The 15,481-nt window shown below is 51.1% G+C and overlaps 1 protein-coding gene across 1 annotated transcript in view; it reads right to left on the bottom strand.

Annotated features, from left to right (window-relative positions):
* Positions 1-15,271, bottom strand: part of MAPKAPK2 (MAPK activated protein kinase 2) — a 34,757-nt gene extending 19,486 nt beyond the window's left edge. Inside the window, exon 1 of the mRNA XM_029572962.1 lies at positions 14,868-15,271. Within this exon, the coding sequence (XP_029428822.1) occupies positions 14,868-15,032 (165 nt within the window). The 5' untranslated portion in view covers positions 15,033-15,271. The remainder of the gene's footprint in view (positions 1-14,867) is intronic.
* Positions 15,272-15,481: the final 210 nt, after the last annotated feature.

The raw sequence follows: 15,481 nt of genomic DNA, 5'->3' as shown, positions 1-15,481 counted from the left end.
TAGCATTTACCACCCTGGCCGGGTGGACAGTGGATCCTCCCGTGCCATAGGGAATTTCTATCCCTAGAGATCGCATAGAAGTGGTGGTGGCAGGAGCTGTCTGCTCAGTCATTCCCAAATATTTCCTACCCTGGTATCACCACATCCATTGGTTGTCCTTTCCCAGCGGGTCTCAGAGATGGCTTATGCCAATATCTTCCCACAGTAGCCCTCCAGTCTTATTTTTATACTTCTGGCATTTGCATCCAGACACCTACACAAATTGTTATTCTAGGTCTTAACCTGAATTCTGGTAATTTGGAATCCGCTTGCTCCAGATCTGCACTGCCAGAAAAATCTCTTCCCTTTTTCAATGCTTTCCTTTGCAGATGACAAATGTCCTGAGCAACTGTCTACTTCCCCCCAAATCTGCACCAGCATCCCATCAGAAAGGTCCCCCATTGCTAATTTATTTATTATTTTTATATACTGACATTCGATCCGAGATATCACATCTGTTTACATTCAGGTACTGTAGGTATTTCCCTATCCCCAGAGGGCTTACAATCTAAGTTTTGTACCTGAGGCAATGAATCTGAACCGCCCTCCGCACCGCTCTCTCATCCGTGCAGCCTGACTGCAAGAGCTCAGACACTCCCGAGGCTCTGGATTTTAGTTTCTTACCTCTGGCATCTTCCCGTGATGGGAACCCACAGGAACCACGACAGCTGCTCCTCCCTAGCACTCTAAAATCCTATATAGGCAGTACGCGAGGCCCGCTGCATTCAAACGATCCTCACAGCCAGTCAGCCAGTCACCCAGCTACTTACAATCCTAATGATCGAGTTACCAACAATGGCAGTCCTATCCCTACCTTCCCAAACCCACACCCCTGACAGTGCATCATCTGTGCGAGAGCTCGCCACTACCTGGGGGGCAGGACCCAGCTACAGCATCAGTTCCTGCCGGAGCAGAGGTGGAACTGCTGTACTGTCTGCCCCAGTCCTCCAGGTCTACACCTCCCCTCGACAGGAAGAGCATGTGTGCAGCGGACTGGACTGTCAGCATACATGAAAATTGGTTCTTACCTGCTAATTTTCGTTCCTGTAATACCACAGATCAGTCCAGAAAAGTGGGTTATGCATCCCCGCCAGCAGATGGAGTCAGAGAGCAAAACCTTTGGGCACTGCCATATATACTAGAGTGCCACATGCAGTCCCTCAGTATTGTCCTGTACCCAAGCCCATGCTAACAGAACAACAAAACAAAGGAACGAAGGGTAGCAACCAACCAAAACCCCCGACTACCACGTCGCACTTTAAAAAACCCAAACCAAACCAGACTGCTAACAATTGCTCCAGGGATCATATCTGCAAAAAGGAGCTTCCTGAAAAAAAACACAGCCAAGTTTTGAGCAAGACAGTCTTTCGGTATCTGAAGAAAAGGGTGGGCTTCCGGACTGATCTGTGGTATTACAGGAACGAAAATGAGAAGGTAAGAACCAGTTTTCATTTCCTGAACATACCCAGATCAGTCCAGAGAAGTGGGATGTACCCAAGCCAAAACGCGGCAGCGAGATTGCTGACCAGCACCAGCCGCAGTGAACACATCTCTCCCATCCTCAGAAACCTAGAAACATAGAAATGACGGCAGAAGAAGACCAAATGGCCCATCCAGTCTGCCCAGCAAGCTTCACACATTTTTTCTCTCATACTTATCTGTTTCTCTTAGCTCTTGGTTCTATTTCCCTTCCACCCCACCATTAATGTAGAGAGCAGTGATGGAGCTGCATCCAAGTGAAATATCAAGATTGATTAGTTAGGGGTAGTAGGGGTAGTAACCGCCGCGATAAGCAAGCTACACCCATGCTTATTTGTTTTACCCAGACTATGTTATTCAGCCCTTATTGGTTGTTTTTCTTCTCCCCTGCCGTTGAAGCAGAGAGCTATGCTGGATATGCGTGAAGTATCAGTTTTTCTTCTCCCCTGCCGTTGAAGCAGAGAGCTATGCTGGATATGCGTGAAGTATCAGTCTTCTCCCATGCATCGAAAGTGAAGTATCAGGCTTATTTGGTTTGGGGTAGTAACCGCCGTAACAAGCCAGCTACTCCCTGCTTTGTGAGTGCGAATCCTTTTTTCTTCTCCCCTGCCGTTGAAGCTATGCTGGATATGCGTGAAGTATCAGTTTTTCTTTCCCCCTGCCGTTGAAGCAGAGAGCTATGCTGGATATGCGTGAAGTATCAGTTTTTCTTCTCCCCTGCCGTTGAAGCAGAGAGCTATGCTGGATATGCGTGAAGTATCAGTTTTTCTTCTCCCCTGCCGTTGAAGCAGAGAGCTATGCTGGATATGCGTGAAGTATCAGTCTTCTCCCATGCATTGAAAGTGAAGTATCAGGCACATTTGGTTTGGGGTAGTAACCGCCGTAACAAGCCAGCTACTCCCCGCTTTGTGAGTGTGAACCCTTTTTTCTTCTCCCCTGCCGTTGAAGCAGAGAGCTCTGCTGGATGTGTGAAGTATCAGTTTTTTCTTCTCCCCTGCCGTTGAAGCAGAGAGCTATGCTGTATATGCATTGAAAGTGAAGTATCAGGCTTATTTGGTTTGGGGTAGTAACCGCCGTAACAAGCCAGCTACTCCCCTCTTTGTGAGTGCAAATCCTTTTTTCCACGTTTCCTCTTGCGGTTGAAGCTTAGAGCGATGTTGGAGTCACAGTAACCATGTGTATGTTTATTGAATAAGGGTATTGACTCCAGGCAGTAGCCATCATTCTGGCGAGTCACCCACTCTTCATTGGCTACCAGTGAATTTCAGAATACTGTACAAATCTATTACCCTAATACACAAAACCATCCATCAGCAACTCCAACTCGACCTGGAAATCCCATTCAAACTCCACTCTTCTAACAGACCTACCAGAGATATTCACAAAGGCACCCTGAAATTTCCCCCTACCAAAGCCACACGCCTCTCTACGACCAAAGACAGAGCTTTTTCGATAGCGGGCCCATCTATCTGGAATAACATCCCATCAAATCTCAGATTGGAACCCTGCCTCTTAACTTTCAGAAAAAGACTTAAAACCTGGCTCTTTCACCAAGCCTTCCCTGATCCACCAGACAATCACTAGTATGAGCCTCACTTCCTACCAGATTTTTTGACACTCAGCTTCTTGAACAACGGACACTGGCTTCCATGTTAAAGCACCTTAAGCTTTAACCCGATACTCAGTCGTATCTCTTTATAAGTATTCAACTGCCTTTATCTTTCTTCCAGCTTGTTTTAAGCCTCCAAGTTTCTATTCCTTGTTGATTGTAACTTTGACTTATTCCTTTCTTTTGTTTACCAGAATCTGTTACCCCAGTTTTTCCTTTGTTAAATGTAAACCAATCCGATATGGTTATTTACTATGAAGGTCGGTATAAAAAACTGTTAAATAAAATAAATAAATAAAATTATCATTAACAGTGCAAACAAAGTTGTCTTCTACCTGCACACAAAGCACAGGAAACAAAAAAGAGTCTCCAAGTCACAATAACTTGCTGCTCCAGTTATCCACAATCCCTAATGGGGCCAGACAGCAGCAACCATTGCCACAGCAAAACAGAAAGGCCACCGGCGTCAGCCTGCAGTCAGGAATCCACTTCCCCCAACACGAGGAAGATCATGCCAGACAGCGGGTGCAGGAAAAAAGCATCCCCCCATCTCCACAGTGCCACTGCCACGTCTGCTCTGGGGGAGTTTAAGATCCGACTTCCTCCATGTCAGTCACAGTCAGCACCAGGCTGCGTGTACAGGAAGATGAGCGCACGCTGAGAAGACCTTGCGGCCATTCATCCTACATTTAATCTGCCTTGCCCGTATTACATGCACGGTTCCTGCTATCTGCAGCACGTATGGGCCGATGGGATCCGGTCTGCATGCGATGCAATACTCAAAGTCCCAGCATCGGAACAAAAATCAGAGTCCCCGGATGCAGGGTGAGTGACGTCGCAGCACTGTGCTGGAGGCAGTCCACAGCCACTGAAACAGGGAATGGAAGTGAAGCTCTGGGGTAGCCTGCGCGGTCCATTTTGGTTTTTATCTGCTGTTTACTGGTACTACAGCAAACGCCTGAAACGCAGCTAAACCAACATTTAAATGGCTCTCTCCATGTGAGCTGGAGAGCCCTGAAATGCTATAAAAAGTCTTGAAAAGTTGTTCATTGTTAGCTTTTAATAAGTTGCTTCCAATTATTCTCCATAATTCAGAGCTGGACACATCTCCCTGAAGTTAAACGTATCCACCGGCCAGGACAGAGAGGGGAAGAGCTGACCGCTGAAGAACAAAACACTGAATTACTATCAATATTTTGCAGTTTCAGAACAAAACTTTCCCAGCTCCCTGCATGGGGCAAGCTGACTCACATCCTGTCGCTTCCTCTTTCTCCACAGAGCTCACAATAAGAAAAAATACCCAAAGTGCACAAGGCTTTCACCTTCCCATTCACCCCAAGCAGGACTCAAGTGTCCTGACTGTACCTCCACATGCTGGGCCAGACAGCGGCCCCAGCCTACTTCTTCCAGGCTCTCATTCAAAATAAGCTTCCAAGATTCTCCACAAAGAGAAAAGAGACTGCCAAAGGCACATACGTTGTGACACCTTGTGTACTTCTGCCCAAGACGCTCCTCCCTGAGAAAGGCATCAGTACTGCACACAGTACTATTAGCCTCTGATCTAGGGCAGCGTGCTGAATCAAAAAGGGGACAGAGATCCACGTGAAGCAAAAAATCAGTCAAATGAATCCACTTTCAAAGTCCCACCTTTCGGATACCTTCTCTAGAGAACTGGAACTGCCTATATGCAGCAACACCGTCGTCCCTGTGGCTCAGCTGGCAAGGACAAGTTGATCTAGTCCTGCATGCAGGTACTTAGTCTTCATTTTCTTAGGGAATGCAAAATGGATATCAGAATAAGTTGAGACATGCAATGGGGTAAAACCAGGGCTGGATCAATCTGTCCTGAAAATCTGGAGCCAGTTGGCAACCCTAGTTAGCAAGTGCCGTGGACTGCCATGCAGGTGGTCTCCGGGTAAGCCTGGGCTAGGAACGCTCCAGAGGCAGTGTTCACAGCAAGCTGGAGTGAGGGGAGACAGCAGCTGGAGTTAGGGTTCTCGTGCACTGCTACCTGCAATGACTGTAGAGGACGTTGGGAAGGGATATACATTAGGGGAAAAATCACCAGAAGCAGTAAATGAGCCACCAGATCCTGGCCCTGGTGCCAACTAAGCTGGAAGTACAAAAAGGAGGAAGAAACGGCAGAGTCCAAAAAAATGCAACAAGACAAGAGGCTCATATTTGTTCCGTGTGACACAAAGCAGGAGGTGCACGGCCTGGGTCTTCATAATGAATATTGATCCCACACATCTGCTCTGAAAACCAGGTTAATTAGCATTGGAAGAGGACCCAGGTTGTGCCTGTGTGACCTACAGTCAAAAGGATAACAAAGATCCCCCCCATGTCCCATATTCACTGCTTCCAAGACAGCTACGAGTGCCAAGCTGTGAGCTCACAGTCACAGAGAAGGAATTTCAGTTTCCAGTGCCTCGATGTACACACACGCTTCGACAGCCATCCCCGCCTTTTCCCCAAAATGCCCTCCTTGGCAGAAGCTCCATGGAGCTTGTGAGCAAACTGGAATAACTTGAAATATCCCTGCTCTGGCAGCCAACCATGGCCAACCTCCCCCACCAATCCCTTTCATCAAAACCAGGAGGAGGTGCTCTCCAGAAAGAAAAACATGCACCCACACAAGGCAGGATTCCCGTACCGTACCCCAACAACCACTACACAAGAGGGTCAGACCCAAACAACAAACTCTCTGCCACTCCCCCTCCCCCCCCAGCAAACAAGGCAAAAAAAAAACAGTTAAGAGATTTCAAACACCACCATTGTACTCGGACCCCATCCCAAATCCAATACCCCCAGGTGACCCTCCCTCAGCTCCCATCACTAGGCCTCAAGCCAATTGCCTCACCATGGAATGGCTGCCTTACACAGCACCTGAACCCAACCTGATATTGGGGTAATTGAAATCCCATCATTCTCATTCCCCCCGCTTAGCTCGTCAAAACATCTACCTTTGCTGAAGTCAAATTTAGGCTGCAATAAAACAAATCTGAAGGCGGTCCCACGTAGCTAAGGCAACAAACAACAAAGGGACTACCTTACACCGTGGAAGTATTTTATTAAGCGTGCCCGACTCAAGCTGAGTTTCGCCAAAAAGGCTGCATCAGGGGCTTCGTATTGTGAAATACTCTCAACGTTGCAAAAGTCAGTCTATCAATCTGAGTATTGGTTTTCAAAATAGAGCTTACAACGCAGTGGTGTGTCAGGAAACAAAAGACCAATACTCAGATTGATAGACTGACTTTTGCAACGTTGAGAGTATTTCACAATACGAAGCCCCTGATGCAGCCTTTTTGGCGAAACTCAGCTTGAGTCGGGCACTCTTAATAAAATACTTCCACGGTGTAAGGTAGTCCCTTTGCTGTTTGTTAAATTTAGGCTGCATCCATTCTTTCCCTTTTAAAGGAGATTTAAAGAGAAGACATTGGGAGGGGGGGGGGGCAGGAAGTAAGAGAAAAAGTCAATGGTCACTTGGTCAGTAGCAAGCAACCCTCGAAATGACTGGGGACAGCAATGGCCCCACATCTCCTGCACAGGCCCGCATGCTAGGAACACGTGAAGTAGATGCTCCTGCCAAGGAATGAGGAACTACCACATGCCAGGGCAGAGAAAGAGACAAATCGGGGATGAAAAACAGGAAAGGCAAGGAGGAGAGGGAGAGACATGGAACATCTAAATATTTCTTTGGTGAAGAAAGATTCTTTCTGGAGTGAGTCAGGAATACATCTCTCTCATAAGTAAAGGTAGGAGAGAGCACTTATCCAGACAAACTCGAGGAGGGACTGGAAAGAGGGCTGGGCAGACCATCCCCAGCCTCAAGGCAGGAGTCATCCCAGAGGGATGCCATCCACTTCACAATGCCGATTCTAGCTTTCCACAGCTCTCTCTCCCCCAGAACTCCCCTACATACTCTGTAGCCCATTACTGCTCGCCCCCTGTTGCTTCACGGTGAAGGGCAGTCACCACCACAACTAGAGAAGCAGATGTTTTGTGCAACGGTAAGAGCTACAGAGGGCCCCCGAAAGAGGCAGGTCACGCTGCAAGGTGTGCAGGGTCACCTTGATGTAACAAGGGGCATCAGAAGTTGGTCAGAATTAATTAACTGGGTAAGGAGATGGATGACAGGTTTTAGAAGCACAGCCATACTGCAACAGGGGAAGAAACAGACGCCAAGGACACCTGGGACCTTACTCGGTGTTTCCCTACAAAGAGCATCAGGACAGATTCATATGAGCAGAGCGGGTCTAGAATCCCCCCCCCCCCCCCCCATACAAACCCCTTCATCAGTGCCAAGCATCCATGCACGCCTCAGCCATCAGCAGGGTCCCCCTCCCCCCCCCCCCCCCCCCGTACACAAGTTTCACCACGCTGTGCAGAAGCACTGTCCCAGCTCTCAGACTCCAGAGACTGAAGTTCAGTTAGCCCTGGTCCTAAGCTTGAGCTGTGCCACTAATGAGGGATCCCACCACTCATCTCACCCGCAGTTACAGCCTCATTCCGAGGGTTTACCTGGAAATTTCCCCAATAAGCTCTAGAGGTGGTGCAGATTACAGACACACAGCACCGTACAGGTGCTCTGCTTCACACAGTCTGGAAGCAGATTTAGGATCTTAAACTGGACCGGACAAGGCCAGAGAAGGAGAGCGCGGTGCAGCAACTCACGACAGCGAGGGAAGCGCACACAGACCCCGCCCGAGCTCAGAGTCCTGATGTCCCTTTATCTGTACAACAAGGCCTAAAATCCCAGACTGAACCTAAACCAGGAAAAGCTGAAAGTCCTCTGGGGTTTATAAGTGGATATAACTCAGTCATTGGCCATCGCTCTACGTAACTTGGGTGAAACTGCCAGGGACAGAAAAAAGCCAAACGCTTTCCCCCACAGACCCCAGCTCAGGAGCCTTCTTTAAACAACTGAGGGTACTTAGTTCAACAGAAGTTCCCCCTTCCTGGACCTGCACGGAACAGACAGCTGTGGGCCCAGACATGAGCATCCTGGAACAGTCTCCTGGATCTTCTGGGGGTAGGACAGTGATCCAGTAAGTGACACGAGATGGCAAATTCTCCCAACCGTTCTGCTCAGCTGAGAAGTGCCGAGGAAACACGGCCATCCCAGACCTGCTTAACCCAGAACCAGTTTCCTGGAGACGTTCTCAGGCACATCAGAGAAATGAATCCCAGACATGCAAGGGACAGAGCTGACTTCTGCTAAACTAATTCTGAGCTTTAAAGGAAAAAAATGCTTGGCAGCAGGACACGACGGGCCCAGTACTGAACAGCTTACTCCGCTGGCTGGGGAAGACAAGCCTGGAAAACCACAAATCCCTTCCAGCAGCTCCACTAATGCTTCATGGGTTATGGGTTTGTGAGCGGACAATGCCTTGCAGAGCTCGCAGCTCAGCATCATCCAAAGACATGAAAGAGGCTTTCAACTGCGAGCTTCTCCCTCCCCCACCCTAAAAGGAGAATGCCAGGGTCAGCACCTGAAAACCAGATGTCCCCTGTGCCATCATCCCACACAATCTCAGCAGGATAGCTTCCCAAAGAGGGTGGGAATTTCTGACCCTGGGGACACAGCTGGGCAGCCAGAAGGATTCAAATGCAGTACTAGGGACTTCCAGAGCCTCCCAAGAGGAGGGTGGAAGGAGGTCTGGGACATTCAGGAGGCGGCAGCTTAGGATCCAACGCGTTGCCCCTGCTCAGACAGACACTGGGTTAACCTGCCGCGGGCGCCCAGCCTTATGTAACATTTGGACTGCACCCAGCCAGCTGTCAGATCCGCCGTGCCGAGGTGCTGTTTTCTGCCTCTGCCGTCATAGGCCTTAAAAATAACCTAAGCTGACAGCAGCGCCAGTGAACGCAGGACGATTCCGGTCACAGTGGAAAGAGAGCTAGCAGGGAGGGGGCCCCATGGCCATCTTCCTGTCGCCAGGAATTAACAGCAAGCCTCCATGTCACAGAGAGGAGAGTGCGGGCCTGCTCAGCATCTCCAATTCACCTTCCACATGAAGGCAGCCTTTCAGGTACTTTTCGCGTGTGTTCTGTAACCACTAAGCTCCGCAGTTCTGGGGCAGCCAACAGCCCCCGGTGTAACAAGGTGCACTCGCAGCTGAGCTCTCCTTTACACGCCCGATGTACAAACCTGCACACAAGGTAACGCTAGGAGTCTCCCCAGTGCAGGGAGCTTTAACGCTGCTCAGAGGCGGAGGAATGGGGTCCAGGGGGTGAACCTGGCGCGCGGGGCCGTAAAGCATGCTAAGCACGTCTGGGTGCTTGCTTTAAATCCCCATGCACTGTTTTAGCCTGCAAGTAAAGAAATGCACCCATCTTATTTCATCAGGGCCAGACTATCAAGCTGTGTCACATCCAAGCGAGGAGTGTCTAGTATTGTGTTTTATCTGGAGGCATTAGCAACTCTAACACACACACAAAGGCTGACAAACCATTTATCAAACAGGTCTGCTCCATTCACCACAAGCTGGGAATCACGCAAGGAAGAAGATTAGTGCAAGAGGACTTCTGGCCTCACAGAGATTTTAAGCAGGATGCAAAGGGTTTCCCCCGCTAACTCAGCTCCAGGCCCTGCCTTCAGGTGCCCAGCAGATCTATTCCTCGTTACTGGCCTTCCCTAACACAACGGTAAAATCAATGCCCGATGCATGCACCTGGGCAGGAGGCGCACAGTCGCCCGCACAGGGCACAAAAGCTATTTGGTTCTTTTCGACGGCGGCAGACCCTGGCAGCGAATCTCATTGTGCACGATGGAAGAAATAACATCAAACTGACCCTATGAGGGCTATCCGTGTTCCTGAATCAGGCAGGCACTGCTGAAAGTGGAAATTCTGCGTATGATCAAACAAATAAACAACAGGAACAAGTACAGGAGGCGTCAGAGTCTCCATCCGACCAACATGCGGATGGAGAGGGTGTAAGAGGATAAAATCCTCTTACACCCTCTCCCTGCAACCCTGCAGATATTCTCCCAGGAAATATCAGAGGCCAAGCTGCACTATTACCAGAGTATATGGCACGGTCCCGTTCGTATTAAAGCTTTCCCTTCAAAAGAGAATCTATTTCCACAAATAAGTCTGAGACACGGATACAAGTTTCTCTCGTGCAGTCTCCTTGTGGATACCTGACTGGCTAGGTGTGTCCTGAGGGAACCCCTGCACATCTTGGAAAGCCTCATGTGCTCGACCAGGTCTATGCATGGCAGCTTCAGGTGCATTTGCACCAGGCACAAAATATTCCCCAGGCTACACATCACAGTCATCCTTTTCCCAGCTGCATACATGTCCTCTATGCTTTAGTGTCTGTCAATAAACAGAGTTATAAAAGTATATGCACCATGGGAGCCTGCGGGAGGCAGCCAAATCTGTGTCCCCTTAGGAGCAGGCTGCATCCTGAGGCGCCCCCCCCCCCGGGGAATCCCCGCTGCTGACTGGGCCGGCAGAAGGAGACGAGCAGGAGCACATCCGCCACTTCCTCCTCTGGTAGCCCAGCTGGCACTGTGAATCAAATGGCAGTACAGAGTCCATTTGGGTTAAAATGCAAGTCAGTCCCCAAGCTGCACGCAGAGGAAGCAGCCTGGCGCTTCCGTTTTACTCCTCCTTCTGTGGCCTGATCAGTGGGAGGGAAATCAGGGCTGGCACTGTGTGTGACAGAGAGAGAGAGAGAAAGGATTCTCGATCCCAAACTAAGGAAAGGGCCACATACAAGGTTTCACATCCCTGACAGGACGGGGCGTAAGGGATTCCACCTTGGTCTTTCAGAGAGGATTCCCACACAAGCACGGCAGATAGGATGGCGGCAACCCTACCTCCTACCCCGGCCTTTGCCCCAGGGCAGTGGGGGTTATGGCGCACTCTATCCCTTTCACACACTCTTGCTCTCTACTTCCCTCCCAACCTCAACTTCCTTGCACTACTGCCTCCTCCTCACCTCACCCACCTCTCCATCCGTCGCCTCTCCACTGTTCTGACCTTCTGCTTAGGGCTACAAATAAGCAGCGTACGGTATAAGAAATTCTAAATAAATGGAGGCGGGTTGGGACCCCGCCAACATTCGGGCCTTTGGGACACACCAGCAACAAGGCTGGGAATTATTAGAAAGGGAATGGTGAATAAAACAGAAAATGTCATAATGCCTCTGTATCGCTCCATGGTGAGACCACACCTTGAATACTGTGTACAATTCTGGTCGCCGCATCTCAAAAAAGATATAGTTGCGATGGAGAAGGTACAGAGAAGGGCAACCAAAATGATAAAGAGGATGGAACTGCTTCCCTATGAGGAAAGGCTGAAGAGGTTAGGGCTGTTCAGCTTGGAGAAGAGACGGCTGAGGGGGGGATATGATAGAGGTCTTTAAGATCATGAGAGGTCTAGTACGGGTAGATGTGAATCGGTTATTTACTCTTTCGGATAACAGACTAGGGGGCACTCCATGAAGTTAGCATGGGGCACATTTAAAACTAATCGGAGAAAGTTCTTTTTTACTCAACGCACAATTAAACTCTGGAATTTGTTGCCAGAGGATGTGGTTAGTGCAGTTAGTGTAGCTGTGTTTAAAAAAGGATTGGATAAGTTCTTGGAGGAGAAGTCCATTACCTGCTATTAATTAAGTTGACTTAGAAAATAGCCACTGCTATTACTAGCGACGGTAACATGGGATAGACTTAGTTTTGGGTACTTGCCAGGTTCTTATGGCCTGGATTGGCCACTGTTGGAAACAGGATGCTGGGCTTGATGGACCCTTGGTCTGACCCAGTATGGCATTTTCTTATGTTCTTAAGCCTTTACCAGCACCGCTGATGAGCAAGGAAGCCGATTCAGCTGCAGGCAGAGGGTCTAGGGACTCCCGCAATGGAGAACACCTTTCCTTGTTCAGTAATACTATGGCTTTTATTCCTGTCTGCATCCACACGGATAGGGCAAGTCTGTCTTAGTACAGAGAGATCAGCACCCCTACTCCTCCCTTCCCATAAAGTGTTGGGACACCTCCAGAGAGGATTTGTTTCACAGCCTTCTGACAATTTCCGAGCAGCCATGTACAAAGCTCACTACAGCTCCCAAACACAAACCCCACAATTCCTCCAAAATATGAAAACCAGCAGGAAATTATATGGTAGAATTCCAGCTAGATGGGCTCACTAACCATACAAAAAGCTGCATGTAAGCAGCTATTAAACCAATTGGCAGGAAGCTTTCAGCATTACACGCACGGCTGTTTTCGGAGCCTGGCGCCACGCTCTGGGCCTGGAATGCAGGAATGACGCAGCAGGCGCTCTTCAGCCAATCAGCTCTTGCTGATGTCACGGAAGCATGATGATGACATCACCAAGGCACAGGCTCACTCATTGCACACTAGGCCCGAAGCGTTGGTTCCAAGTCAATATTTACATGTGACAAAATAGCAAGGCGGCAGCAGCGACTTTCTGCCAGGTCACCAGCCCGGAAACAGTGGAAGGTGGATCCGAGCCTTCATTTGGAAACTCATCACTGTCAGACAGATACGGCCATTGCCAATAAGGTCAGCCCTGACCACTACTCATGAAGGGCACATAACCATGAAAAACGTTTGCAAGAGAAAAGCCAAACCTGCCAGAGAGGTTACGTTCTACAGTGCACGAGGACTGAATCCAGCCACTGGCTCTCTCTGAAACCATAGGGGCAGTGTGAAGCAGGGTCCCACTCAAAGCAAAGAGACTGCTCTCCTCTAGCCCCGAGAAGACTGCTCAGGGAGGAGCTCACTCCACCTCCTTCCATCAAAGCAGGTTTTTGTGTGTCACATTATGCTGGCTGACAGATCAGACATTCGTTTCATAACTAGACTCTCTCACTACACCTACAAATCAATTACTTGTAATTATCTTCTGCTCTGCATACCCAGTATTCTGAATGGCAGACACTAAAGAGGCCATACACAGCGCTGTATGAGAAAGTTCAATGCTGCCTGACTGTTCTGCAAACCCATCGGGATCACGTCCCTGCCATGTAATCAGACGCACATAATCACACAGCGGCTTAATAACCAAGCCACAGCTAAGTATCATTTTTCTAATTTTCCTTCCAGGAACTGCCTCCTCCATTCGTTAATATTGTCCTGGCAGCAGACGTTCATCCAGTTCTGCTCACAAACATGCTGGATAAGTTCTTTTACTAGGGAAAAGGAGAAGACGTGCAGAAAACACTGAAATGTCCGCCAAAGCTTCACAGCAAGGCTTTATCCCTGACCACGATGGACTTATCTGGTACCACTTACCTAGCCGCATCCAAGGGCTGTCTGCAGGCCTAACCCATAGGCAATGAGCCTCTCTGGCACTAAAATTCATACCACAACCTTCAGTCTTGCTTTTCTCTCTTTATCTGGCCAGTCTTGATTCCCCCAGCTTGCTAAGAAAAAGCAGAACTGCAATTCTATGCATGAAAAGAGGGAAAACCAGGACTGGATCAACCTGTCCAAAAAAAAAAAGGGAAGCCCTACTCCCAGCACCAATAGCAAAGCAAAGCAAGACATCCAAACCTCCCCAAAAGTAGGGTATGGGAGTGAACGGGCAGAGCTTCCCTCACCCTGAGCAGAGATACTTAACTATCTCCACCCCACTGCCCCCAGCCCCCTCACTTTCAGCGCGTTCTTGCCCCCACTTCCTTTGCTATACATCTCCAGTTACCCCTCTCCCCTGCATCTTCAGTGCATACTTGCCCCTGCTGCACTTCCTAATCTCCAGCACTCACCTTCTCCCACGCATACTTGCCCCTACTGGGGACCTCCAGCACTCGCCCCCTCCTCTTCAGCACCTACTTGCCCCCCCTGGGGATCTCCAGCACTCGCCCCCTCTCCTTCAGCGCTTACTTGCCCCCCCTGGGAATCTCCAGCACTCGCCCCCTCCCCTCCAGTACGTACTTGCCCCCACTGGGGATCTCCAGCACTCGCCCCCTCCCCTCCTGCCCCTCCCCTCCAGCACGTACTTGCCCCCGCTGGGGATCTCCAGCACTCGCCCCCTCCCCTCCAGCACGTACTTGCCCCCGCTGGGGATCTCCAGCACTTGCCCCTCCCGCCCCTCCAGCTCGTACTTGCCCCCCATGGGGATCTCCAGCACTCACCCCCTCCCCGTCTGCTCCTCACCTTCAGTGCGTACTTGCCCCCTCTGGGGATCTCCAGTACTCACCCCCTCCCCGTCTGCTCCTCACCTTCAGTGCGTACTTGCCCCCTCTGGGGATCTCCAGCACTCGCCCCTCCCCTCCTGCCCCTCACCTGCAGCACGTACTTGCCCCCGCTGGGGATCTCTAGCACTCGCCCCCTCCCCTCCTGCCCCTCACCTTCAGCACGTACTTGCCCACACTGGGGATCGCCAGCACTCGCCCACTCCCCTCCTGCCCCTCCCCTCCCGCTCGTACTTGCCCCCCATGGGGATCTCCAGCACTCACCCCTCCCCTCCTGCCCCCCATGGGGATCTCCAGCACTCACCCCTCCCCTCCTGCCCCTCACCTTCAGCGCGTACTTGCCCACACTGGGGATCGCCAGCACTCACCCCTCCCCTCCCGCTCGTACTTGCCCCCCATGGGGATCTCCAGCACTCACCCCTCCCCTCCCCTCCTGCCCCCCATGGGGATCTCCAGCACTCACCCCTCCCCTCCTGCCCCCCATGGGGATCTCCAGCACTCACCCCTCCCCTCCTGCCCCCCATGGGGATCTCCAGCACTCACCCCTCCCCTCCCCTCCTGCCCCTCACCTTCAGCGCGTACTTGCTCCCGCTGCTCTTGCTGTAGATCTCCAGGACCCTCCCGTTGATCCCCAGGCCCAGCACTTGACTCGTCACTTTGTAATCGTCCGTGATGGCGTTTTTGCGGATCAGGAGCCCGGGGGGTCCCGGGGGGACCGGGGGTGGGTGCGACATGGGAGCTCCAGGCCGCGCTCCGGCTTTCCTGCGGGTCTCGTCCTTCCGCCGCCGCTTCTCTCCCCTCAGTTTCTCCTGCGGCCCTTCCGCCGCACCCCCCTCCTCTCCCGGCCTCCGCTCTAGGCCTCGTCCCGCCGCGCTCCGGGAACCTTTAAGGGTGAAAGAGACGAGAGCGGCGCCGCTTCCTTTCCCCTCCGACCCGCTCCGCGTGACGTCACCGGCAGCCGCTCTTAAAGGGGAAGTGTCGGCCGTCTTTAAAGGGGAGGAAGCCGGATGAGCGCCTCAGCGTGAGGCCCCGCCCCCGTCCGCGTGACCCGGGCAGGGAGGGCGCCGACGCCGCTGCTTTTCCCGAAGGCTCCATTTTCGGGCCGCGCGTTGATTGGTTGCCGCTTCGTGGGGCAGCTCAGCCGCCGCTCGGTCGTGTCCTCGCTCTTCATTGCCACCGGGAT

The sequence above is a fragment of the Rhinatrema bivittatum genome, chromosome 12, assembly GCF_901001135.1.
Source record: "Rhinatrema bivittatum chromosome 12, aRhiBiv1.1, whole genome shotgun sequence".
Classification (NCBI taxonomy): Eukaryota; Metazoa; Chordata; class Amphibia; order Gymnophiona; family Rhinatrematidae; genus Rhinatrema; species Rhinatrema bivittatum.
This window is presented reverse-complemented; position numbering and strand designations above follow the sequence as displayed.